Source organism: Chiloscyllium plagiosum, chromosome 10 (genome assembly GCF_004010195.1).
Source record: "Chiloscyllium plagiosum isolate BGI_BamShark_2017 chromosome 10, ASM401019v2, whole genome shotgun sequence".
Taxonomy (NCBI): Eukaryota; Metazoa; Chordata; class Chondrichthyes; order Orectolobiformes; family Hemiscylliidae; genus Chiloscyllium; species Chiloscyllium plagiosum.
The window spans coordinates 14316666-14343187 of record NC_057719.1 but is presented as its reverse complement, the minus strand read 5'-3'; the positions used below and the strand labels follow the sequence as shown (position 1 = coordinate 14343187).

The following is a 26522-nucleotide window of genomic DNA, read 5'->3' as shown; positions in this document are numbered from 1 at the left end:
TCGAAGGTCATAAAATCATGAGGGGTCGCGATAGGGTAGTTGTCTTTTCCCTAGGATGGGGGAAATTTCAAGACCAGGGTATACATTTTTAAGGTGAGAGAAGAGAGATTGCAAAAAAGACACAAGGGGCCATTTGTTTACACAGAGGGTGGTTCACGTGTGGAATGAACTTCCAGAGGAAGTGGTGGATGTGAGTACAATTACAACCTTTAAAAGATTATTGAATAAATAATGAATAGGAAAGATTTGGAGGGATATGGACTAGGTGCAGGCAGGTGGGACTAGTTTAGTTTGGGATTATGTTTGGCACTCACCGGTTGGACCAAAGGGTCTGTTTCCATGCTGTATGACTCTATGACTCTTAAGTATTTGTTCTTTAAAGTAATTTTGTAAATGTTGTGTTGATTCCTGCCAACCAAGGCCTCATTCAGATTTCCTGAACCAGGTATTTGGCTCCCATTTTCACCATCAGTGATCAACTGGTTCAACAACTGAATTAATCTTTTATCTATAATTTTATTTTAGCTTAGTAACTTAATTACAGGTGAAAGTTATAGCTCGTAGGTTCTCATTGTTTTACTTTTGAAGATGATAGTCCTGCTTAGGGCATGTTTTTGTCATCTTCTGTATCAACGTTTTGTTGAAGCACATCAGTCAAAAGTCTAATTTGCAAGGTGAAGGCTGAATATTTTCACCCAAGACAGGAAGTGTATCATATAGGGGATATCATGATTTTATATGAGGAAAGAAAATAAGACATGCACAATAATATCACGCTTGTTGTTTTAATTTTAGTTTGTCTTCCCTGGCTAATAATACAGAGATATCAAAGGAAGGTTTTTGCAGAGTTCCATAAAAGAGGAAAATTTATGGGATTTATTGGAGGATTCATATGCAAAGAGGAATGGACAGATTTCTTGAGATATTGTATTTGTTGAAAGATAATATTGGTTGAAATGTGTCAGCTTACCCCAATTATAAAAGCTCTTCATTATCAGGATATCTAAAAATGCTGTGGTGTCACTGTTCTAGTACGTGCCATTCCATAGACAGCAAGAGCAGAAATTAAAACAGAAAATGCTGTCAGTGTTCAGCAGGTCTGGTAGCATCCGTAAAAGGAGGAATAGAGAAATGAATTTCAAGTCAATGACCATTCATCAGAATTACAATCACAGTATCTCGTTGTGAGATGGATGTTGGGCACCAGGAGATCTCTGCTCTTTTTAATATAGTCTTATAGGATGTTTATATGCCCATTTGTCAGGTAGATGGGAGGTGGGCCTCAGGCCTCCTCCAGGGGCCTGTGGCTTTAGCAATGCAGCATTCTGTCTCTTAAGTATTTATTCTTTAAAGTAATTTTGTAAATGTTGTGTTGACAGTGTAAGACAGTGTAAGTTTCATTATGCTGTCAAATCCTGGAGTGGAATTTAAATTCCAGGATCCTCTGGACCACGTGTAAAAGAGCTGTCAGCTGGGGTAAGCTGACACCTTGTTCACCCTATCTTTCGATGAATACAATATTTGTATTTCAAGAAATCTGTCCATTTCTATTTGCATATGAATCCTCACACAAATACTGTAAACTTCCCTCTTTTGTGGAACTCTGCAAAAACCTTCCCTTGAGGTCTCTTTATTATTAGCTAGGTGAGGCAAACTAAAAAAAACCCACCTGTGATATTATTGTAAAAGTCCTCTTTACTTTCCCCATATGAAATCCTGATAGCCCATATGTGGTATCCTTCCTGTCTTGGGTAAAAAAAAATACTGCCTTCACTTTGAAAATGTAACTTTTGGAAAGACAACTGACATAATTCAACAGTGTTTGCAAAGTTGAGTTAATTCCATTGTAGTTATTCCACTCGTTAAAAATATTTGCAAGTTGGGACTAGTACATTGGTCTCTGGTTACCATCGTTGGCAGCTGATGATGCGGATAGTTCACTGCAACCCATCCTCCTTTCCAATATTTCCCAATCAACCTGTTCAGAGATGTTATAACACACTTCTGCAGCAGTTGGGTCTTCAACTTGGGCTCCTGACTCAAGAAACACAATCCTCCTCTCTAAGCTGAATCTTAGCACCTTCCTTTAGCTAGGCAAGGCAAACTAAAAATAAAAAAAACATGATATTTTTGTGCAAAGCCCATTTACTTTCCTCATATGAAATCATGATATCCCCTATATGGTACACTTCCTGTCTAATCATCAGTGCTCCAGGACCAACTAGTAAAGAATCTTAACTAGAAGAGACACTTGTCTTTCATAACTAAGCATTACGCTCGATACTGCCAACCCCTGCTGTGTGTGTGTTTGATCGTGAGCGTTATGTACAATAGCTTGTGTGCCCTGCTGATAACCTTCCCATCTAAACTCATAATGTTGTGCTGAAAACAACCAGCCATTGACACATCTCAATAAGTAATTAAGGATTAATTGATTCTGTTATGTTACATCTTTGTCCATGGGCACCTCATGTTCAACAATACAACCTCGCCGTTACTCAGTGAAAATCTTGTCTCAATGCCCTGCACCCAGTTAAAAGATGCAGCGTGTTGTTCTTACTATTGAGATTGGTCTACAGAATCCCTACAGTGCAGAAATGGGTCATTCAGCCCTTCAAGTCTGCACGTACCCTCCAAAGAGCATCCCACCCAGATCCACACCATCTTTGCATTTCCTGTGGCCAACCTACCTAGCCTGCACATCCCTGGACACTACAGGACAATTTAACATGGCCAATCTACCTAACCTGCACGTTTTCCAACTGTGTTGGAGGAAACTGGAGCATCCAGTAGAAACCCATGTGGGCAATGTGCAAACTCCATACAGACAGTCACCGAAGGCTGGAATTGAACCTGCATCCCTGATGCTGTGAGGCACCAGTGCTAACCACTATGCCATCCTCTAGTCTTTCTGGACTTCTAGCTCATTTCTGCCACATATAATGCCATAGGTCACACTGTTCAGGCTGCTGTAAGATTCCACCCTTAGTTTTAATCCCATTCTTTGACTTTGGGACAGATTAGTTTATGAACTGATGGTTGGTTCTTGTCCTACAGTGGAAGTACTAGTGAAGACAAGTCCACCTACTCTGGTGCAAATTGTTCCTGAACCTACCCCGAGACAGGTGGCTTCAGTATTTGCAACAGAAATTTCAGGTAAGTCCCCATTCTATAGCTTACAATTTTGAATGCAATACATTTTGTCATTAGCATATCCAAAGACATTGAAATTGTTAAAAGTAGCAGCAGATTTTGAATTTCAGGTTAATAGCTTGAACTGAAAAGAACTTGTATATGAATATTTTTCATGTTAAGAAATATGGTTGTGTAAATTTGCTGGAGAAATTATGTAAGAATGGTTGGCAAGTCTTTGTTTCATGCACTTAAAAATAATTCTTACTAGCTGTGGCAGCTGAAAATTATTCCTTGAAAATCATCCAGCATCACCCAATAAATTCAAAATAATGAGCATGTCTTAAACAATAATGTAAAAATACAAATAGAACTGGCACAGAAAGCAACCCATTTCATTTCTTGTTGGTGCTGGTACCTTATTGTAGATCAGGCAGCATTTAGAGATAAGGGGCTGGATTTGTGTGCTTTCAGTGGAGGTAAGGATTGGCATTGGATATATGATGGACAGACTGTTTACCTACTCATCCTTTACCCTACGATATAGGGGAAGGGATTACCAGAAGTGGTAGAGTCTCCAATTATGTAAATAACTAACAAGATGTGCAGGTTCGGTGGATTGGACATGCTCAGTTGCCTGTAGTGTCCAGGAATGTGCAAGCTGGGTGGATTTGCCATGGGAAGTACAGAGTTACGGGAATAGGAAAGGGGTGGATCTGGGCAGGATGGTCTTCGGAAGGTCGACGTGGACATGATGGGCTGAATGGCCTGCTTCCACACTGTAAGGATTCTATGATTCTAACACATGTTGCTGGACCCATATTAATCATAATATCATGAGCATGGTCAGTCTATTTTTAAAAGGTGTTTGAAAGGGGAGAGATGAAGATGAATGCTGCTTTGCACATCAAAAGCACCCCACGCCATTATATGGTGGTATATCCTCTTCCTTTTCCTCGTCAGGACATTAAAACCCACAACTCCACTCCATCATCACCTCTTCCAGTCCTTCTCCACCCAATGTCCCCCCTCCAACGTACCTAGTTCAGGGATTCCATTGCTGCTGTTCTTGGGTTGGTTAGATCAGTTGGCTGGACAGCTTGTTTGCAATGCAACGTGACGCCAGTAGCAAGGGCTTCGATTCCCATCTCAGCTGAGGTGACCATTCCTTCTCAAACTCTCCCCTCAGCTAAGGCATGGTGACCCTCAGGTTAAACCACCACTACTCATTTCTCTACCTTGAATGAGAGAGCAGTCCTATGGTCCAGTAATATTATGGTGACTTTACCTTTACCCTCTTCTTGGGCTTGGGTGCAGTCCTTTACCACATCCACTTTGGCAGAACCAAGAAGCAAAGGGGCAATTCTGCACTTCATTTGAGGGAATAAATTGGACAAGTAGAAAGGCATAGAAGGCACTGTACAAAATGCACACTCTTCCATTCCTTCAATGTCCATGGCTTTTAAAGTGTTGTTAGTAAGTATAATTCTTGTTGCAATTATTTTTATAGAGAAATGCAACTTTCAAAAATGATATCGAGCAATGTTGTAGAAACGAAGCTGAAATTCTCCTAATTGCCAGAGTCTGGCATTGAACTAAAATAATTTTTTTACATTCAGTAATATATAATCTTCCAGCTGAAAGTTCAGCTACAGTTTTATTCCTGGTTTAATTTGGCATCAGCTCAACACTGAAGTCAAACAAGTAGAAAATCAGCATCCAAAACTCCCATGTGCAATTTTTGAACTCTTGTAAGTAAACCAAAAGGAAATTGATAACTGTTCAATTCCTTATATATGCCTGCGCAAAGCTATTAATTGCAAATAGTTTTCATTTGAACTTTTACACAGTGCGGTCTTTCTGAGGATAAATTCACAAATTAGACTTTGTGCATTTTCTGAGGTATATTCCTTCAAGACCTAAGGATTCAAGAAGTCTATCTTCTGATAAATGAGACCAGTAAAGTGTGTGCATGAGGATTGACTATTTTAACACAGGAGCCTCATTTCAACAATAAAATGCATTTTAAAAATGTGAATAGACACTAAATATCTCGTTAAAAAGATGTACCATCTGTGTCAAGGATGATTGAGTCTCAATAAATGACCATCAATGTCGAGGCTGTCTCACTTCAGTAGTAAAACTATATTATTACCTTATGCTTGCGTAAATGGAATGTGTGTTGTGAACAACCAATTGGCGGCAAAGATTGTCCCTGTGTTCGCACAGATAGCGCCTGCTTTGCAACATTGCCATGAAAGCCCTTCTCATCGTGCACCATTCTCTGCAGTGAAACGCCACCTCCAGGTGCAGTGTCCCGCAGCGTTTCTTATTATTTATTCATTATTCATTGATGGGATGTGGACGTTGCTGGTTGGGTCAGCATTTACAGACAAGCCTCAATAGCCCCTTGATCTGAATGGCTTGGTAAGGCCATTTCTAAGCCAGTTAATAGTCAGCCATGTTGGAGTGATTCTGGAGTCACACGTAGGCCAGACCAAGTATCGACAGCAGATTCCCTTCCTTGAAGGGTGTTAGTGAACCAAATAAAGCCTGGGGAATGCAACTGCTGGCAATGGACTGTTGCTTGTTTGTTGGATCTACAATTAGTAACGTTTTGGCCAGGGCAAAGAGAGTGGCTGGATGGAGGCAGCTCTGGAAGCATACTGTGTAAGACACAAACCGAGAAAGGTGAATTGGCGGACCCCTACTTGCACGTAGCCTGTCCTGGGTCATCTTGTAGATGAGGCAGATTTGGACTGGACGGCACACTTGAGATAGAATGTCTGATGAACCTGCTGAGGCTCAGGCAAAATGTTTTCACATAGCAACTTTTTTGCAATCAGAAAAGGAGGCAGGTTCATTTGAGGAATTCAAGTGGAGCTCGTTGGACTACTATATGAAAAGGAAGAATGTGTAGGGCTTTGGAGAGAAGGCATTAGGTGAGCTGCTCTTTCAGAGAGCTAGCAGACCCTTTGAACCAAATGACTTCCTTCTGTATCGTGACAGTTCTGTGATTAATATGGGCAATGATGAAAAGGACCAGGATGTTACCAAGACTGAAGGTTTGAGTTACAATGAGAGGCTGGATAGGTTGGGACTTATGTCCCTGGAGCGACAGAGGCTGAAGTTTATAAAATCATGAAAGGTCTTTTTTCCTAGGGTAGGAGAGACCAAAACCTTGAGGACATGGCTTTAAGTTGAGAGGGGAAAGATTTAAAAGGGACCCAAGGGATAAATGTTTCACAAAGAGGGTGGTGTGTGTATGGAACAAGCTACCAGAAGAAGTGGTTGGGGGGGGAGGTGGAGATGGTGGTACAGCATTTAAAAGATATTAGGCCAGGTACATGGATAGGAAAAGTTGAGAGGGATATGAGCAAAACTCAGGAAAATGGGACTGGTTCAGTTTAGGAAGTTTGTTTGGCATGGACGAGTTGGGCCAAAGAGCCTTTTTCTGTGCTGTATGACAATGACTGTATGATTTGTTTCCCTCCTTTTGCATTCCCTCATTCCCTGAACTCACTCAACTGTGATTACTATCTCTATATTTCCATGGCTGGTCTTTAAGTATCACCAGCTATTTTCTGCCCAACAGCTGGCCAGCCTATTACTGGGCAGACTGCGAGAATGTGACAAAGTGTTATAATGTGGTCTGACTGTTAAGCTTTGACAGGATTTCAGAATCGGGAGAAAGTGAGGACTGCAGAGACTTGAGATCAGAGTCAAGAATGTGGTGCTGGAAAAGCACAGCAAGACAGGCAGCATCCAAGGAGCAGGAGAATCGACGTTTTGAGCATAAACCCTTCATCAGGAATGAGTTTGTGGGCCAAGGGGGCTGAGAGATAAATGGGAGGAGAATGGGGCTGGGGAGAAGGTATCTGGGAATGTGTTAGGTAGATCAGTCCCTACTGTGTGGAAGCAGGCCATTCAGCCTATTGAGTCCACACCAACCTAGTGAACCTTGTCTGGACTGCCTTCGATGCCAATGTCTTTCCTTTGATCAGGAGAACAAAATGGTCCGCAGTATTCGAGGTATGAATTAACTCATGCTTTGTATTGTTTTAGCAAGATTTCCCAAGTTTGATACTCCATTTCCTTTGAAATACAGGCCAGTGTGTACTTTTCCTTCCCTGTTACCCAATGATCGTTCCTGCTAGTGTTTTGTGATTTATTGAGGGGGACTCCAAATCCCTGTGTGCTTTACGCTGTCCTTCTCAATTCAAATAATGTTTGAGTGCCTTATTCTTCCTGCCAAAGTGTGTAAGCTCACATTTTCCCATGTTGTATTCCATCTGCCAAGTTTTTGCCCACTCACTTAACCTGTCTATATCCCTCCGTAGATTCTTTATACTATCCTCCCACTTGCCTTCCGAACTATTTTTGTCTCATCCACAAGCTTGTCAATGTTCCCTCCCCCTCATCCAAGTTATAACATATACTGAAATAATTCAGCACGGTGGCTCAGTGGTTAGCACTGCTGTCTCACAACGCCAGAGACCCGCGTTCAATTCCCACCTTGGGCAACTGACTGTGTGGAATTTGCATGTTCTCCCCGTGTCTGCGTGGGTTTCCTCGGGTACTCCAGTTTCCTCCCACAGTCTAAAGATGTGCAGGTCAGGTGAATTGGCCATGCTAAGTTGCCCATAGTGTTAGGTGCATTAGTCAAAGGTGAATCTAGTCGAATGGGTCTGGGTGGGTTGCTCTTCGGAGGGTCGGTGTGGACTTGTTGGGCCGAAGGGCCTGTTTCCACACTGTAGCGAATCTAATCTATCTAAATAATTCTGGCCCCAGCATTGTCCCTGTGGCACTTCTCTAGTTATGCATCACCATCCTGAAAGTGCACCCTTATCCAACTCTCCGTATTAAGTTTGTTAGCTAATTCTCTATCCACACTAATATCCTCCCCCATCACCATAGGCTCTTATAGTTAGCACTGCTGCCTCACATCGCCAGGGACCTGGGTTCAACTGGAGCATTGGGTGACTGCCTGCATGGAGTTTGCACACTCTTCTTGTGTCCACATGATTTTCCTCTGGGTGCTCTGGTTCTCTCCCACAATCCAAAGATGTGCAGTTTCGGTGGATTGGTCATGCTAAATTTCCCATAGTGTCCAGGGATGTCTAGTTAGGTAGATTAGCCATGGGAAGTCCAGGGTTACAGAGATGAGGTAGGGGAGTCAGTTTGGGTCGGATGCTCTTCAGAGGGTCAGTGCACACCCGATGGGCTGAATGTCCTATTCCACATTGTCGGGATTATATGGTTCTATACAGATCAAGTTTCCCAAGCTAAACTTGACCCATTTGTCTGAGTTTGGCCCATATCCCCCCTAAACCTTTGCTATTCAAGTCCGTGTCCAAATGTCTTTTAAATGTTGTAACTGTACCTGCATCTACCACTTCCTCTGGCAGTTCATTCCACAAAGCACCCTCTTTGTGAAAAAGTTGCCTACAGCTCTTTTTCCTCTCACCTTAAAATTATGTACCCCAGTTTTGAACTCCCCAACCCTGGGGAGAAGACCTTTGTTTTTCACCTTATCTAAGTCCCTCAGGATTTTATAAACCTCTAAGGTCACCCGTCAAACTCCTACGCCCTAGTGAAAAAATATCCCAGCTTATCCAGCCTCTCCCTATAACTCAAACCCTCCAGTCCTGATAACACCCTTGTAAATCTTTTCTGCACCCTCTCCAATTTAATAATATCCATCTTATAACAGGGAAACCAGAATTGTACACAGTACTCCAAAAGTGGCCTCACCAACATCCTAATGATGTCTCAAAGCCTGTACTCAATGTTCTGACCAATGAAGGCAAGTGTACCAAATGCTGCCGCCTTGATCACAGTAGGTACCCTGGCCCTTATCCCCTAATAACTAGACTTATAAGCCACTGAACCCTCAAACACAGCCAGCGCTAGAATATGTTCCAGGTTCCAGGATGTAACAGTCTTGGCAGCTGCCAGGGTAGTGTGTACACACTTCCAGGTTGTGGTAACCATAAGTATTGATCAGCTGCACTTCAACAGAATGAAGCCCCTTCTTGCTGATGAATCCTGCAGCATTGTTGATATAGATCATGCATCTGGGCGGATCTAGGTATATTCCTGAATCTTACTGCTTGAGCTACAGCTCTGAGCTCGCCATGGGAAATCAAAGTCAACCAGTGTGATCTTGCACAGATGGCGTCGGTCTCTGTTGTGATGTATATTGTAGCTGCTTGGCCATGAAATCCTACACCTGTCAGTCCCTGGAAGGTGCCAGTCACATGAAGGTCCAGAGCGACTGTCACCTTCACAGCCACCAGGAGGTGATGGACTCCCAGCACTGCCACACTCCTATAGCTTGTAAGAACCTCGTAACTATTGGACAAATGTGGGGGCCAAATCTCCTCCTGGGTCCACATACCTGCCTCAGCTGCAGTCACAGCCTCCTGTTCCTGCTCAAAGCCCAAATTTGAATGATATAATCTGAGGGATGTGACTATCTCTGGGAGAAAGGTGTCCATTAACTTTACTCCTCCATGATGTGGCACACTGTCTACAAATTAAGCTCCAGCTCTTTGGCTCTGATTCAGATTATCTTGAGTTACAAATACTTTCTAAATGTGTGCTCATTCGGGGTCACCTTGGTATCCAATTGTTCCCGCATGCTGCAGCAACAACACATCACCCATCTTGCTACCGCCATTGCATTTTATTTAATTTATTACTTACTTACATTGGTATCACTGTTATTCACATGTGAACAATACCCCACTTTTTACACGTTATTGCAATGTTTTTTCTAAACAAGATCAGGATTGATCTTATATTTAAATAGCTATTTTTAATAAAGAAATAAAGACTGGTGATCTAAACATAATTATTTTAAATATTAGCAATACTCACCAACTCTACTCATTCATTAGTTACTTTCCCGGCACCCGTGTCATTGTTGTGGTTCATGACGTCACTGGTCTCACTGTGGGTAGGCTTTTCAATTGACATCTTTTATCCTCACCCACGCACCTTTTGCTCAAAATTTATTCCTTTGAGCCACAGGAATAGAATGAATTTCAATCACTTCCCAGATGCCTATCAATTAACTAGCTTATCCTGTTACAGAGTGATCATCAATTCCTAGAAGCTGAAAAGGCTTCGGCAAAAGCAACCAAACACCTTTTTCTAATCTTCCACTTAGCTCCCCGAAGCACTCAACCTGAACACGCCTTTATAAGTCCCACTTGCTTGAACAGTATTCAACCTGCCAGTTTTAGCACTGAGACACTGTCAACCTTGAACTCTATTTCAAGCAATTTGAAGGACAAATACCTGACAAGATCAGGTTGTAGGTTTGCTCACTGAGCTGGAAGGTTTGTTTTCAGACGTTTCGTCACCATGCTCGGTAACATCATCAGTGAGCCTCCGGTGAAGCGCTGGTGTTCTGTCCCGCTGTATTTATTCCACCTTCACGGGAGCCTCACTGATGATGTTACCTAGCGTGGTGATGAAACATCTGAAAACAAACCTTCCAGCTCAGTGAGCAAACTTACAACCCAAACCTCAACCTGAGCTACAAATCTTCTCAAACTAAAAATCACCTGACAAGATCTCAAAGGCAGACTTCAAGAAATTTCCTCCAAATACCTCCAGAATTAGAGGAACAAATATGCAGGGAGATTGGGGAGACTGGCAGGAGCACTAGGGTTGTCATAGTAGGGGATTTTAATTTTCCTAACATAGACTGGGAGTGCCAGAGCATTAAAGGCTTAGATGGGATGGAATTTGTTAAGTATGTTCAGGGAAGTTTTCTCGAACAGTATATAGAGGGTTCTACTCGGGATAGGGCAAAACTCGACCTAAGCTTGGGAAATTGGACAGGTGACTAAATTAACAGTGGGGAGCACTTTGGGACCAGTGACCATACTTCTATTAATTTTAAAATAGTTATGGACAGGGACGAAACTGGTAGACATGTTCAAGTTGCAAACTGGGGCAAGGTGGATTTTAATGGAATTAGACAGGGGCTTGTAGGGGTTGATTGGAAAAGTTTGTTTGCAGGCAAAGGGACTTCTGGCATGTGGGAGGCCTTTCAAAAGTGAGATAATTAGAGTTCATGGTCTATATGTTCCTGTGAGGATGGAGGGCAAGGTTGGCAGAAATAGGGAACCCTGGATGACAAGAGAAATTGAAGCCCTGAGCAGAAAAAATGAGGTATAGCTCAGGTACAGGCAGCTGGGATCTAGGCAATCACTGGAGTTATATTGGGTATATAGGAGTTTATTAAGAAGGAAATCAGGAAAGTGAAAAGGGGGCATGAGATAGCCTTGGCTGAGAAAATTAGGGTGAATCCAAATAGGTTGCTTAAGTAGAATAAAGGTAATAGAGCAACTAGAGAGAGAATAGGATTCATCAAGGTGTAAAATGAACATGTATGTGTAGAATCGCAGGAGGTGGGTGAGGTCCTCAATGAACATTTACCGTATTAGAATGTATGAAGGTGGATAAATCTCCTTGTCCTGACCAGATATATCTAGGAACCCTGCAAGAATCTAGAGAAGAAATTGTGGGGGCCCTGGCTGATAACTTTGCATCATCGTTAGCCACAGGTGAGGTCCCGGAGGATTGGCGGGTAGTAAATGTTGTGCCTTAGTTCAAGAAGGGCTGCAAAGAGAATCCTGGGAATTATAGACCAGTAAGGTTAACATTTATGGTAAGTAAGGTACTTGAGAAAATTCTGAGGGATAAGATATACATGCATTTGGAAAGGTAGGATTTGATTAGGAGTAGTCAGCATGGCTTTGTGCGTGGGAGATCATGTCTCACAAATTTGTTACAGTTCTTTGATGAAGTGAACAGGAAGTTTGATGAAGTGGGTTGTAGACGTAGTCTATATGGATTTCAGTGAGGCCTTTGATAAGGTTCCACTTGATAGGCTGCTCTGGAATCTGGGGGAGCTGGCAAATTGAATCCATAATTGACTCGATGGTAGGAAGCAGAGGGTAATAGTGGAAGGATACTCGTAGGACTGGAGGCCTGTGATTAATGGTGTCCCTCAGGGGTCGGTGCGACCCATTGCTGTTTGTTATCTATATCAATGATATGGATGAGAATGTACATTAAAATAGGCAGTATCATGGACAATGAGGAAGATTATCAGAAATTGCAGCAGGACCTTGATCAGCTGGGGAAGTGGGCCGAGAAATGGCAAATGAAGTTTAATATAAAGAAGTATGAGGTTTTGCATTTTGGAACATCAAATCAAGGTAGGAGTTCCATGGTGAATGGTAGGACCTTAAGGAATATAGTGGAACAGAGGGACCTTGGAGTTCAGGTGCATGGTTCTCTGAAAGTGGATTCACAGGTAGACAGGGCAGTGAAGAAGGCAGACTCACCTTCATCAGTCAGAAAACTGAGTTTAGAAGTTGGGAAGTTATGTTGTAGTTGTACAGAATGTTGCTGAGGCCGCACTTGGAATATTGTGTTAAGTTTTGGTCACCTTACTATAAGAAGGATGTTATAAAACTAGAAAACGTGCAGAAGAAATTTATAAGAATGTTACCAGGACTCAAAGGTCTGAGTTATAGGGAGAAGTTGGACAAGCTAGGACTTTTTTTCTTCACAGCATAAGAGAATGAGGGGAATCTTATAAAAGTGTATAAGGTCATGAGAAGCATGTACAGGTTTTTTTTCCCCAGGGTTGGGGAATTGCAGACTAGAGAGCATCAGTTTAAGGTGAGAGGGGAAAGAATAAATGGGAGCCTGAGGGGCAACCTTTTTACACAGGATGGTATACATATGGAATGAGCTGCCAGCGGAAGTGGTTGAGGCAGGTACATTGACAACACTTAAAAGACATTTGGACAAATACATTGATAGAAATGGTTTAGAAGGATATGGGCCAAATACAGGGAAATGGGGTTAGCGTGGATGGACATTTTGGTCAGCATGGACCCGTTTGGGCCAAAGGATCTGTCTCCATGCTGTATGACTCTTATGACTCTATACCTAGGTCTGAGTTCAATACCGGCTGACAGGATGAAGTCTTCTTATGTCTAATGGTTATGGTTGCTATAATGAAGACTTTCAATGCTTTCTGTTTATAGGAAAGCAATTAACTTTAGCAAATTTGTAATTAACCATCTCTGAATGTCGCAAGGATGGGAATTGATAATATCACATAGGTATATCAGCGATTATGGTTCTGAATTAAAGCTACATTCTGCTTCTAAGGCAGGTTATACCTGACTGAAAGTAAGATAATGGGTCTGAAAAAATAGCAGCTCTTGATGGATATGAAACCTATTTTGGGTTAAAGTACTGAGACGGTCACATGGAAAGGGTAAAGTTTGCCGTTGATGTCCACTGTAGCTCTGTCACAGCATGCTTGGAATCAGAAAACATTTTTAATGAGACAAAAGGCAGTCTCGTCAGGAACGCTTGTCAAAAAGAGAAAAACAATAAAAAGTACAAAAAGATGAGGTCACCAGTTAGAGAGCAGGTTGAAGGAAGCCCCTGTTGAGAAATGGCGCTGTGGTGTCTGCAGTGGCTAGCTCTCGGTCCAACATTTCATTTTCTGGAAAGAAAACAATGCAGTTGATTATATGAAGAAAGGCGCAATGTTTGAAGTTGATGCAGATCAGATCTAATTTTTTTTCTCTTTGGCAACTCATTATTCTTTGTTGAAACTTTCAAGATCCCTTCCTATTTATAATTACATCCTTAAGGTCATATTACATTCATAGAGATGTACAGCACAGAAACAGACCCTTCAGTCCAACTTGTCCAGACATTCTACATTAAGCTAGTCCCTTTTGCCAGCATTTGGCCCATATCCCTCTAAACCTTTCCTATTCGTATATCCATCCAGATGCCTCTTAAATGTTGGTGTTGTCCCAGCCTCCTCCACCCACTCTGGCATTTTGTTTTATACCAGCACCACTCTCTGCATGAAAAAGTTGATCCTTAGGTCAATTTTATATCTTTCCCCTCTCAGCTTAAACCTATGCCCTCAAGTTTTGGACTCCCATACCCTTGGTAAAGGACCATATCTGTTTACCCTATTCATGCCCCTCATAATATTGTAAACTTCTTAAGGTCAACCCTCAGCCTCCGACACGTCAGGGAAAACAGCCCCACTCTATTTAGCCTTCCTCTATAACTCAAATCCTCCAATCCTGATAAATACTTGTAAATCTTTTCTAGGTAACAGTACCTTTCCAATAAGGGTTCAATATTATTGGTTGACTGCTGAAAATGGCAAATGAACCTGTAAATGAGGGTACCATGCCATTGTTGGTCTTCATATTCCCACTCCCATTATGAACTAAAATGCCCATTCATGGCCCAGTTGAGACCCTCAAGTGGGCATTTAATATGCAAAGCCTTATCCAATTACTGCCCAACTTTAAGAGATGGTAAGGGAAGTTTCCATTCAGTGCACGTTTAACCTTGCATATCATGGAATCTCTGCAGTGCAAAAGGTGGCCATGTCACCCATCAATCTGCACCAAGTGTCCAAAGGGCATCCTACTCAGACCCAGTCCTCATACCCTATCCCCGTTATCCCACTGTTACCATTGGCTAATCCACCTAGGCTGAGCAACCCTGGCCACTATGGGGCAAATTAGCACAGCCAATCCACCTAACCTGTATATCTTCAGACTGAGGGAGGGAACTGGAACACCTGGAGGAAACCCACTCGCCCTGACAGCACTAACGATCTTGAAGAACTGCAGACAAGAAGTGGGATCCCTCTAAGTGTACTTCAGCTCAAACAGAATTTCATAATCGTTCAGGGGGTTTCAAACTGCCCTCCAAACCCTGAGCTGCTTCGGGGTGATTCCCTCGCTGTCTTTCCAGGTGGCGCAGAGGGTGTTTCCAGCACAGGCTTTTGTTGCAAATCCTCCACTTCTTTACTTTAACCTTCCACCCGGACACACCTTGACACTCTCTTTTGCTGCCTAGTGGGGGGCTCTCTAAGAAGGAGTCCACCCTCTTTCCATTAGAGACCTGGAGTGGAGGCTGTTGCATGTGACCATCCTGTACAACCAGAGGCTACAGTTCAGGACTCTCAGGCCATCGGCACTTTCTGTAGCACCGTAGAATGCAGGGACCACAAATTTACATTGGTCACAGTGGATTGCACCCATCTTTTGAATAATTCTCTTGAACTTGAACTCGTGGAATGTCCAAACCCCTGATCTTTGGACACAGGCAAGTAGGAGCAACTCCTTATAGGTCTGATCGAAGAACTGACTTAAGCAGCCATTAATACGTCCAGTCAATGGTCCATAAAGGGGTCATACGTCCTGACTGCCCACCCCTCTTTCAAAGGTGTGCCACTCCTGGGTATGCTTAGACATGAACACATGGTGTTGAACAGCATAGTCAAAGATTATGGAAGCTTTTGGGCACAGTGGGGCTGTGAGCATTATTTCTCCCTCCAGCAAAATATTATTTGGAGCACCCCGATCCCCCTCCCTCAGTTTTGTTTCTGTGACTATTCCCTAATGGACTGCATTAAATTCAGTTCAATTTTGCTAAAGTGCAGACAGAAAGCAGCTTTCAGCAGAGTTGGAAAATGGACAGTATTGAAATTGCTCGTCTCACCCAGAGGGAGGAAGATAACTTGCCTTAAAAACAAAATATTTCACAATCAACAATCTCTAGATTTGGACAGAGTAGAGGAAGCTTTTTTTAATGTGTTGTATGCCTTATACTAAGCTTAACGTGAGATAGTTTGGTGATCACATTAAGAACAAAAAAAACAGGAAAGTAACATCCTAAATTGTCATTCCTGCTAAGTGTGAGGAAGTTAATTCACACCAAAATATCAATTATGTAAAGGTGACTTGGAATTTCAGTGAGGTGCTCATCTTCAATATCATAATGTGCATTCTAAAATGTTTAATTTGGCCAGATTGAAAGGAAAATAGCAACGGGTGAGTTTAACAACAGTGCATAATCAAGAATTCTTACTTATGGATCAGAATGTTTGATTTGGAGTGTCACATCTAAAGGACAGCTTAAGAAGTGACAGCTTACATTTGATAAGTTCATTAAATATACAGGAAACGTTCACACTCAGCTGTTCCCAGTGCCTTGTTGATTTTTAAGTAGCATCATTTTATCCAGCACTTCCTCCTTAGTTGAGCCCTTGCAATGACAAGACTTTTTACCCCTTGTACCCATGGGTTGACTCCCTTTGGTAAAAGTAAATACTAATTGTTCATGTAAAGACTCTGCAATGCCTCCACTTTCATTCCCTTCCCTAATCATCCTTACTCTTCAAAAGGCACTGGGATTCCCCTTTCTTTTGGTTACTAGGCTTTCCTCAGAATCCATCTTTGTTTCTCCAGTCTGCTTTCTCTCCTTCCTTCTGAAACTTTTATATTTTTCTTGGTTTTCTATTGTATTTTCTACCTGAAAGCTATCATAAGTGCACTTTATCTTCTTTCATTTCTATTTTATTTCATTTCTATCTTCTTTTGCACTCAGGGAGCTCTAGATTTATTTGTCCTACTATTGTCTTTTACTTTGAATGTAGGTAAAAACAAGGACTGCAGATGCTGGAAACCAGATTCTAGATTAGAGTGGGGCTGGAAAAGCACAGCAGTTCAGGCAGCATCCGAGGGGCAGGAAAATCGAGCAGGAATATTCCTGATGAAGGGCTTTTGCCCGAAACGTCAATTTTCCTGCTCCTCGGATGCTGCCTGAACTGCTGTGCTTTTCTAGCACCACTCTAATCTAGAATTTTACTTTGAATGTGCCCATAGCATTTTATTTGAAAATAGCCCATTTGGTCAGTTACAGTTATTTTCTGGGAATATCGTCTGATTTTGTGTCACTTTAATGTGATTTCAAACTGTCGCAGTCTGCTTAGAAGTTTGGCAGTCTCAGCTGCACATTTCGTCCCCTTAAAAAAATGGACAGAGTCTCTTTCCTTTCTCAGTTTCCATCTTCAATTGCCTTTTTCAATGAGGATCTTGCTCACAAAATGTCCGTTTTGAAACAATGCATCACAACCTGATTGAGAGATTGCCTGAGCAAAAGGAGACAGGGAGTAGGGATAATGGCCAGGATGTGACTAGTCGAATCTCACACAGATTTGTGTTGGAACCTCAACTGTGCTCTGTATTCATTGGTGACTTAGATGATGGGATTAAGAAGTCCTATATTCAAAACACCAAAATTAGCAGCACTGCAAGCAGAGCAGATAGGGGCATAAAATTGCAAAGAAATATTGAAGAATTATGTGAATGGGTAAAGCTGTGGCAAATGTGTTTTATTGCAGATGAAGGGGAGTTCATCGACTTTGGGACTTTAAAAGGATACAACAGATTACTTTCTAAATGGTGATTAGGTTGAACCAATAAAAGACCAAAAAGATTTCTAGGCACACAGATCATCAAAACGCCATGAACAGACTTAGAGAAAAGAAAACTGACCATTTCATTTCTATGGGTGGCACAGTGGCAAGCACTGCTGCCACACAGCGCCAGAGACCCAGGTTCAATTCCCGCCTCAGGCGACTCTCTGTGTGGAGTTTGCACATTCTCCCTGTGTGGGTTTCCTCCCACAATCCAAGAATGTGCAGGTTAGGTGAATTGGCCATGCTAAATTGCCCGTAGTGTTAGGCGAAGGGGTAAATGTAGGGGAATTGGGTCTGGGTGGGTTGGGGGTTGGTGTGGACTTGTTGGGCCTGTTTCCACACTGTAAGTAATCTAATCTAAAAAAAGTAGAAAGTTTCATGCAATACTGCACTTTATAGTCAAGGACTGAATTCCAGTAGTACAACACATTTTTGCTCTTCTTAAGACACATTCTTAGTAAAGTGTTAGTGAATACTAATCTGTTAAAATATCAGAATAATTAGTCAGTGTCAGCTGGTAATTGAATATCAGGACTTGATTGCCTCTTCAACAACCAAGATCTCTGGTGAACTTTCTCTGTCGCCCCATCACTGTCAGACCAATTCAACACCAATCAACATTGACTTGTCATGCCTTTTTGCTTCAATACCAGACCATGCTGTGTGTTTACCCACTTAACCATTGACCTTTGGATGTCAACACTTCTGAGCTTTAAAATAATAATTTATTTCATGAAAAAGACTAAAATGGTCAAAAGTCACCTACCTTGTTAAAATGAAAGACAGACAGGAGTATAGTAACAAAAATATAAGTAGTTCTTCTATAACGCGATGGTTGCATTCTTGTGCAACCCTGTTTTATAGAAAGACAATGCTTTCGAAACAACGCTGAAAGTGTTCGCAATGCAACCGTGTTACAGCCAACATTTTAAAAGTTCACGCTTTAGAAACAGTGTCCCAATTTGTCAGTTGCGTTATATCAAATTTGTGTTAACAAAACTCGCATTTTCACAAAACGACCTGTAGACCATATAGCCCTGTGAATCTGTTCTACAACAGTGAGAAATCACAACCTTAACTTTTTAAGTATCTTTTGCCTCTTTTCCATCAATGCCTTGAGCAACGTTGTCATTCAACATTCATATTGATAAGTAAACAAGAAGCCAACTCCCTCTTGCTTTACAAGCCAGGAGATAAATCTGCTCATATTTCTTTTAAAGGAAGGGTAAGTATAGTTGCCAGTAAGTTTCAAAGCAGGAAGTCCAGGTGTGGAAAATGGCTGATCTTAGCAACTGAAGTTCCTTCCCAATGATGGCCCAAACTTGACCTAGTATACAACTAAGCTGGCAAGAAGAAGCTACCCTTTATTAGACCTCTTGTTAGACCAGCTCCATCTTCTGTCAAGTCTAACCCGTCCGAGCAATTGTCACTGTTCCCTTTCTCAAGCTTCCATCTCAAATTGCTGATGGAATCCTGATGATATCATTGTAATCCAAACTGTATGTTTAAGGAAGGATCCCACTGTCTCCTCCAGCTGCACCATTTAACTGCTCAAAGGAGTTGGTCAACATAGAATCCCTACAGTGTGGAAGCAGGCCATTCAGCCCATCGAGTCCACACTGACCCTCGGAACAGCATCCTACTCAGACCCATCCCCTCATAACCCTGCATTTCCCATGAGTAATCCTCTTAACCTATTCAATCCTTGACACATTGGGGAAATTTACCACGGCCAATCCACCTAGCATGCTCAGGTTTGGACTGTGGGAGGAGACTTGTGTGGTCACGGGGAGAATGTGCAAACTCAGCACAGACAATCACCCGAGGGTGGAATCAAGTCCAGGTCCCTGGTGCTGTGAGGTAGCAGTGCTAACCACTGAGCCATCCATGTAATTGGAAAGCGATGTGAAGACTGTAGTAGAAAAGGATCGAGGAGCTGCCCTCATTTTGACTGCTTTACCCTTGGTATTAAAATGAAAATCTAGGTGAAGAATTGCATTGTACAAGATGAATGACCAGTCATGGAGTTAAACCCTGGAATGTAATCATCATTCTAAGAAAGAAAGATGAAACTGAAATTAATTATCACAGTTCTCTTCAAAGCCTCTCCCAATGTCCCCCTACTTTCCCCAATACCCTGCACTGTGATCCATCCTATCCCCAGAAACGTCCTCAACATTTCCCATCGTTACCCCTCTACCCTGGAAGCCTGAGCAGAGAGGGGATATTTGGAGTGCAGTTGGGGAGTTGCTGCTGAGTTCTGGAATTGCCAGAATTGGTTAGTGTCCCTAGATACGCCAGACATAATTTCCTAGACTGTCACTGCAGAGGGTTCTCAAGACTGCGTTGTCAAGGCTAAAGCAGTAAAGTGTAAACGATTAAGTGAATCAAGGGTTATTGGGAAAAGGCAGGAAAGTGGACTAGCCATGATCTCATTAAATGGCTAAGCCAGGTAGAAGTGGGTACTGCAGATGCTGGAGATTAAAGTCAAGATTAGAGTGGTGCTGGAAAAGCACAGCAGGTAAGGCAGCATCCGAGGAGCAGGAAAAACAATGTTTCAGGCAAAAGCTATTCTAAGCCAACCTGCTCTAAGTCCATTTCCACCAACAAAAGACATGTCAGATTTGAAATTTGCAACCCATTTGTCACAGTTGCTATGGGGCGGCAGAGTTGTGCAGTGGTTAGCAGTGCTGCCTCACAGTACCAGGGACCCCAGTTTGATCCCTCTCTAGGGTATCTGTCTGTATGGAGTTTGCACATCATCTGCGTGGGTTTCCTCTAGATGTTCTGGTTTCCTCCCACAATCCAAAGATGTGCAGGTTAGGTGGATTGGCCATGCTAAATGACCCAGAGATATGCAGGCGAGGTGGATTAGCCGTGGGAAATGCAGGGTTACAGCATAGGGGGTCAGTCTGGATAGGATGTTCTTCAGAGAGTCAGTGTGGACTTGATGGGTCAAATGACCTGCTTTGTAAGGATTCTCTAATTTGAACACCTCTCTCTATCAATTTTGTCAGTTTTCTAAAAGAAGTGGCGAGTTCCCACTGTAATACACTTTTGGGTTAAATATTATTCAAGATAAAACTATTAGAGTAAGAAAGGATTACATTGACATGTGCCTTAAATCATCAGAACAAGTCAAACTTAGATTCAGTTGGGATATATCCATTTGCTTTTGGTAAGTTTTGCTATGAGCAATTTGACTGCTGTGTTTGCTGACATAATCAGCATTGGCATTTAAAAAATGGTTCATGTCTTCAAAGCACAACCTATGTCATATGGTTTTACATTACAGTCTGATGCATGCATTTGTGTTTTATGGGGCAGGTAGCAGCAGGGAGTTGTCTCAGACCATTTATAGAAAGCTAATTTAATCATGTTGATTACCAGCTGCTTCAGCACAGGGAGCACAAAGTTGGCATTTAAAAAAGAAAATACAATAAAAGTAGACAGAACAGAGTTTGGATTGTGCTATTCAGATTGTCTTATCTTGGTAGAGTTGCCAAATCAATATGGAACCAAATTAGCTCTCACTGAAGAATCTGGAATTCCCAGTGTCTGATTTTTATCTCTCAAACATGATAGAATTAACATATGCTTCATGTGTATACCTTAAGTAACAAGCTTGGATTTAAAGTCAGTGCAGCAGGGATCTGATGAAGTAATACAGAACATGTCTGAGTAAGCCATCTGTGTTGTTTTTGCTGTTAAATAGGCTGCTACCTTAACATTTTATTACTTTCTTTAAGCAACGTTTTGCTCATGTTAAGAATGGTAATTGCAGCTGCAATATGTGTTATTATATAGTCTGAAAGGTGAGGACCAGATTTTATTAGACAAGAGAGAGATAGTATTAACCTTTTCTTGGCTAACTAATCTATTCCACCCAGAATTTTAAGAGATAATAATCTAAGAATGAGCAGAAAATGCAAGTGACTCACCCATAGAATCATAGAGTCATAGAGATGTACAGCATGGAAACAGACCCTTTGGTCCAACCCGTCCATGCCGACCAGATATCCCAACCCAATTTAGTTCCACCTGCCATCACCCGGCCCATATCCCTCAAAACCCTTCCTAAACATGTTTATTCTTTTCTGAAAAATTAGTAATATCAGGCGTTCACTGACTGAAAATGATACTAAAATAAGAGGGCAGTCAAATCAAAGGAAAGAAGAATGTAGAAAAGGAATTATGCCAATGATAGATGAATAAACTAGGTACTATATATTGGGTAGAAAATGGATGTTATAATAATGGCATGATTTTAGAGAGGCTGGATAGGCTGGGGCTATTTTCAATGGAGTGTAGGAGGCTGAGGGGTGACCTTAGGGACTTTTATAAATTCATGAGGGGCATGGATAGGGTGAACAGTCAAAGTCTTTTTCAAGGGTGGGATAAGTCCAAATCTAGAGGGCATAGGTTTAAGATGAGAGGGGAAAGATTTAAAAGGGACTGAAGGGGCACCTTTTTCATGCAGAGGGTGGTGTGTACATGGAGGAGGTGCCAGAGGAAGTGGTGGAGACTGGTACAATTACATTTAAAAGGTACCTGGATGGGTATATGAATAAGAGAGATTTAGAGGGATGTAGGCCAAAGGATAGAAAATGGGACTAGGTTTATTTCGGATATCTGGTCAGTGTGGACAAATTGGACCGAAGGGTCTGCTTCTGTGCTGTACATCCCTATGACTCTAAGCAAAGTAAAAAGTAATTGGGGAAAGACAATACAAAAAAAGGCAATAAGCATTGGAACTATGAAACAGGAAAAATAATCAAGTAATAAAAATCAGAACAGAAGGAAGACAGTTGGAAGGGGTAGGTTTACCTGATCAGAGGTTGCCTGTATGGAGCAGTGCAGAACATATCCATAAAGAGTGAGAAGCTAGGAGCAGGAGTAGGCACTTCAACTTCTCAAAGTGCTCTGCTGTTTAATACAATTATGGCTGATCTCATCTAGGTCTCAACTCCACCTTCCAATCGGCTTTCCATAACCCTTCAACTTCTTAAAAATCTACCTTCTCATTAAATTTATTCAGTATCCTGGTGTTCATTGTAGTCTGGGTACAGATTCACGACCCTTTGAAAGAAATAATTCCTCTTCATCTCTGTGTTAATACAGGAAGCCCTAATTCTAAAACTATGACCTGTCACCCTAAATTATCCCACAAAGGGAAACATCCATATGGGAGGTGTGATAACTAGTGTAGGGATTGTTAGCACAGGACAGGGAACCAATTATTCCAAGTTGGAAGCATAGAACATAGAACATAGAAGAATACAGCGCAGTACAGGCCCTTCGGCCCTCGATGTTGCGCCGATCCAAGCCCACCTAACCTACACTAGCCCACTATCCTCCATATACCTATCCAATGCCCGCTTAAATGCCCATAAAGAGGGAGAGTCCACCACTGCTACTGACAGGGCATTCCATGAACTCACGACTCACTGAGTAAAGATGCACCCGTTCCAGTGCCTCCACATCCTTCCTATAGTATGGCGACCAAACCTGCACACAATATTCCAGATGCGGCCGCACCAGAGTCTTATACAACTGCAACATGTCCTCAGTACTCTGGAACTCAATTCCTCTACCAATAAAAGCCCGTACGCCATATGCCTTCTTCACCGCACTATTTACCTGGGTGGCAACTTTCAAAGATCTGTGTACATGGACACCAAGATCCCTCTGCTCATCCACACTACCAAGTATCCGACCATTAGCCCAGTACCCCATCTTTTTGTTACTCTTACCAAAGTGAATCACCTCACACTTAGCTACATTGAACTCCATTTGCCACCTTTCTGCCCAGTTCTGCAGCTTATCTATATCCCGCTGTAACCTGCCACGTCCTTCCTCACTGTCTACAACTCCTCCGACTTTCGTATCATCTGCAAACTTGCTCACCCAACCTTCTAACCCCTCCTCCAGGTCATTTATAAAGATGACAAACAGCAATGGTCCCAAAACAGATCCTTGCGGAACACCGCTAGTGACGGCACTCCAAGATGAACCGTAATTCCTTTACTGAGGAATTCCTTTACTCTGGATATTTCCAGAGGATAAAATTAGAGGAGATAAATGAAAAGAAAGAAAAGTGGCAATATGAATTAAAGATACCAGTGCAATATAAAACAAGCTAGTGCTATGAGGAGTTTATTACAGGCAACTGAACAACAGAAATGGAATGGAGGAAGAACTGAATCAACAAAGAAGAGGAAAATGCACTTAATGGGGAATCTTATAGAAACAAATAAAATTACGAAGGGAATAAATAAGATAGAAGCAAGGTGGTTGTTTCCACTGGCAGGTGAAATTAGAACTAGGGGGCATTTCCCTGCCCGTGAAGCAGTTGACGCTACCTTGCTGAATGTTTTTAAGGCAAAGATAGATTTTTGAACAGTAAAGGAATTACGGGTTATGGTGCGTAGACCGGTAAGTGGAGCTGAGTGCACAAAAGGATCAGCCATGATCTTATTGAATGGTGGAGCAGGCTCAAGGGGCCAGATGCCTACCCCTGCTCCTAGTTCTTGTGTTCTTATGCATAAATAGCATTGTAATGGATGACTTCAAAAATGGATAGACTACAATTATATTATGTGACAAAGAAAGAGGAGATTTTCTCTTCAGGAATAGATCAGACTGACTGTTTTTGCTTTTAGTCTCAGAGTAGCTCCTTTTGCCTGACCTGCAAGATGGGAATAAAACTGGGTGTGCAGTTTGGAGTGGACAGCGCCTCTTTAGTATTGTGCTGAGATTTCCTTGCCTTCTTTGAAGGGGTTGTGCTGAGCTTTCACCTGTGCATATGTCGGTTGTCTAATGTGGGAGCTGGGGCCAATACTAGACTCGAACCTTACTTCATCAAAATACTGCTTATAGAACAGTTCAGCACAGGGTCACCTAGTGAAGATTGGGCATGTTGAATGAGGTCCAAGCCCCTGTAGACAACTCAGCCAGGCCAAAGAAAGAAAACTGAAAGGATTATGAGAGGATCTTACAGGAGAAAAATGATGCTTTAGAAGGAAAAACTTTTAAATTGTGAAACTAGTGTCACCTCAGTGAAAGACATAAGGATGTTTTTAACAAACATTTCATTGAAATTAGAAAATATTCCTGAATAATTGCTTGTATCTGAACGTAGATTGATACAAAGATAGACTATCGAATGATTCAATATATTGTTGGCAAACTTTCTCAGAAGTTACATCAGGATTAAGGGATCAGTTTTAAATTTCATAGATGGCAAGCTTTACAAAATTTTAGGACAAACATGTTGTTGCAAAATCTTTGAAAATTAGATGGCTGTTCCACAAATAAGGGACCTCTTGCATTTTATTCGAAAAAAGCTTGCTATTGAACCAGGAGGTATTTTTTATAAAACACGGAGTGGAATTTCTCTTCCCTGGAGTTAGCGAGAAGGGAAATAATTCAGCAAGTTGACTTGAGCAAGATACTTGCTCCCTTCAAGAAAAGTTACGATAGCTTGGAATTAAATGGATCCAAGGGCACGGAGGGAAAATGAGAACTGACTATTGAGTTGTCTGATTGCCCATGATCATCATGAATGATCGAACAGGCTCAAAGGACCAAGTAGCTTACTCCTGTCCTCATTTTCCATGTTTATATTTCTTGCTACCCCACCAGTTATGTTCTGGATGGCAAGGTCCTTCGGGACATTCTTGACCCACCAACAATTAAGGACTTTAAGTCATAAATTAATAGTCACTCTGCTCATCAACTCCCAGTCACTCCACTTCCCAGTTTGCAGGAAAGATGGCTACTTTCTCTACCTGCTTGCTGCACTGGAGGGTAGGGGAGATGGGCACCATTTGTCGCAGTCTGGGTGGCAATTGGAAGCACTGATGGTGGAGCAAGGTGGTGACCTGTGAAAGCCACACCCCTGCCCTTTGCCTTTGATCATGGACACACTGAAGTGTTTGGACACAGAAGGAGACTATTTGGCCCATCATGCCTGCAGAGGCTCATCTGGCACCCAGACTTCCCTGTCCCTTTGATTGCCCACCCCACAACCAGAAGGAAAAGAAACAGTTACCTTCTCACAGCTGAGTTGTCCAAAGATTAGGTCCATCCTGTAGTCTTTAGGACGAAAGCACACATTATCTGATTGGCCACCAGTTTTTGGTGACTTGGGAAAGCGCATGATTGGGTGTGTTAATTTGCCAATGGGGTGATGTGAGATTTATTACCTAAAACGAGCACTCTGCACTTTGACTGAAATTTGATATTAGCACACCAATAGAATTTTTCATTTCATTCATGTGACGTGAGTGTCAGTGGCTGGGGCAGCTTTGAATGCCGACCCCTAATTGCCCTTGAGAAGATGGTACTGAGCTGTTGCCTTGAACTACAGCCATTCATGTGCTGTAGATAGACCCACAGTAAAAATTATACCTTTTAATATGATCTGTGGAATCAAAACAAGCAAAAGTGTTCATAATAATCATAACTATTTTGTTATGTAGTGCCCTTTCACGGAATTAAAAAATGCTCCATAAGAACATAATAAAGCAAAGTATGGCAACTGGCTGCAAAAGTAGACATTGAGCTGAATTTTCATTGAGTCAGAAAGACACTGTCGATCTTTAAAAATAACCCACTAGACCTGAATTCAGGAGTCCTGGCAATGTCATATGTGCATTATGAGGTATTCCTGAGAATCCAAGATGTCCACTTCTTTTAAGCAAGTGCAGAGACAAAATATTATTGCTTCATTGACAGCTTTGGTTTGTTTAGATCAACTTTGTCACTGGCTCAGTGTTAATTTACAAAAGATAAAGAAATGCCAGATGCTTATAGTTTCTGATAATAGTTCATTAAACATTTGGTTTATTGATAATCTTCTCGAGCTGTTGCAACAGTATTTCTTTTTAGGAAAGTTATGGATGGTTGCGCTTTTATGTACTTCCATGCCAAATTTACTGCGCAGTTTGATAATTCTGCATAGAATACATAAGTTGGCATTGAGGGTATGTGGGAGTCATTGAGGGGTAGGAGAGAAGTGGGTTGACCTAGAGGGTCTGAA

General features: G+C 41.9%; 1 protein-coding gene across 1 annotated transcript in view; it reads left to right on the top strand.

Moving 5' to 3' along the window:
- LOC122553394 (latent-transforming growth factor beta-binding protein 2-like) overlaps positions 1-26522 on the top strand; it is a 366328-nt gene that overhangs the window by 188244 nt on the left and 151562 nt on the right. The window contains exon 13 of the mRNA XM_043697103.1: positions 3058-3156. Coding sequence (XP_043553038.1) covers positions 3058-3156 — 99 coding nt within the window. The remainder of the gene's footprint in view (positions 1-3057; positions 3157-26522) is intronic.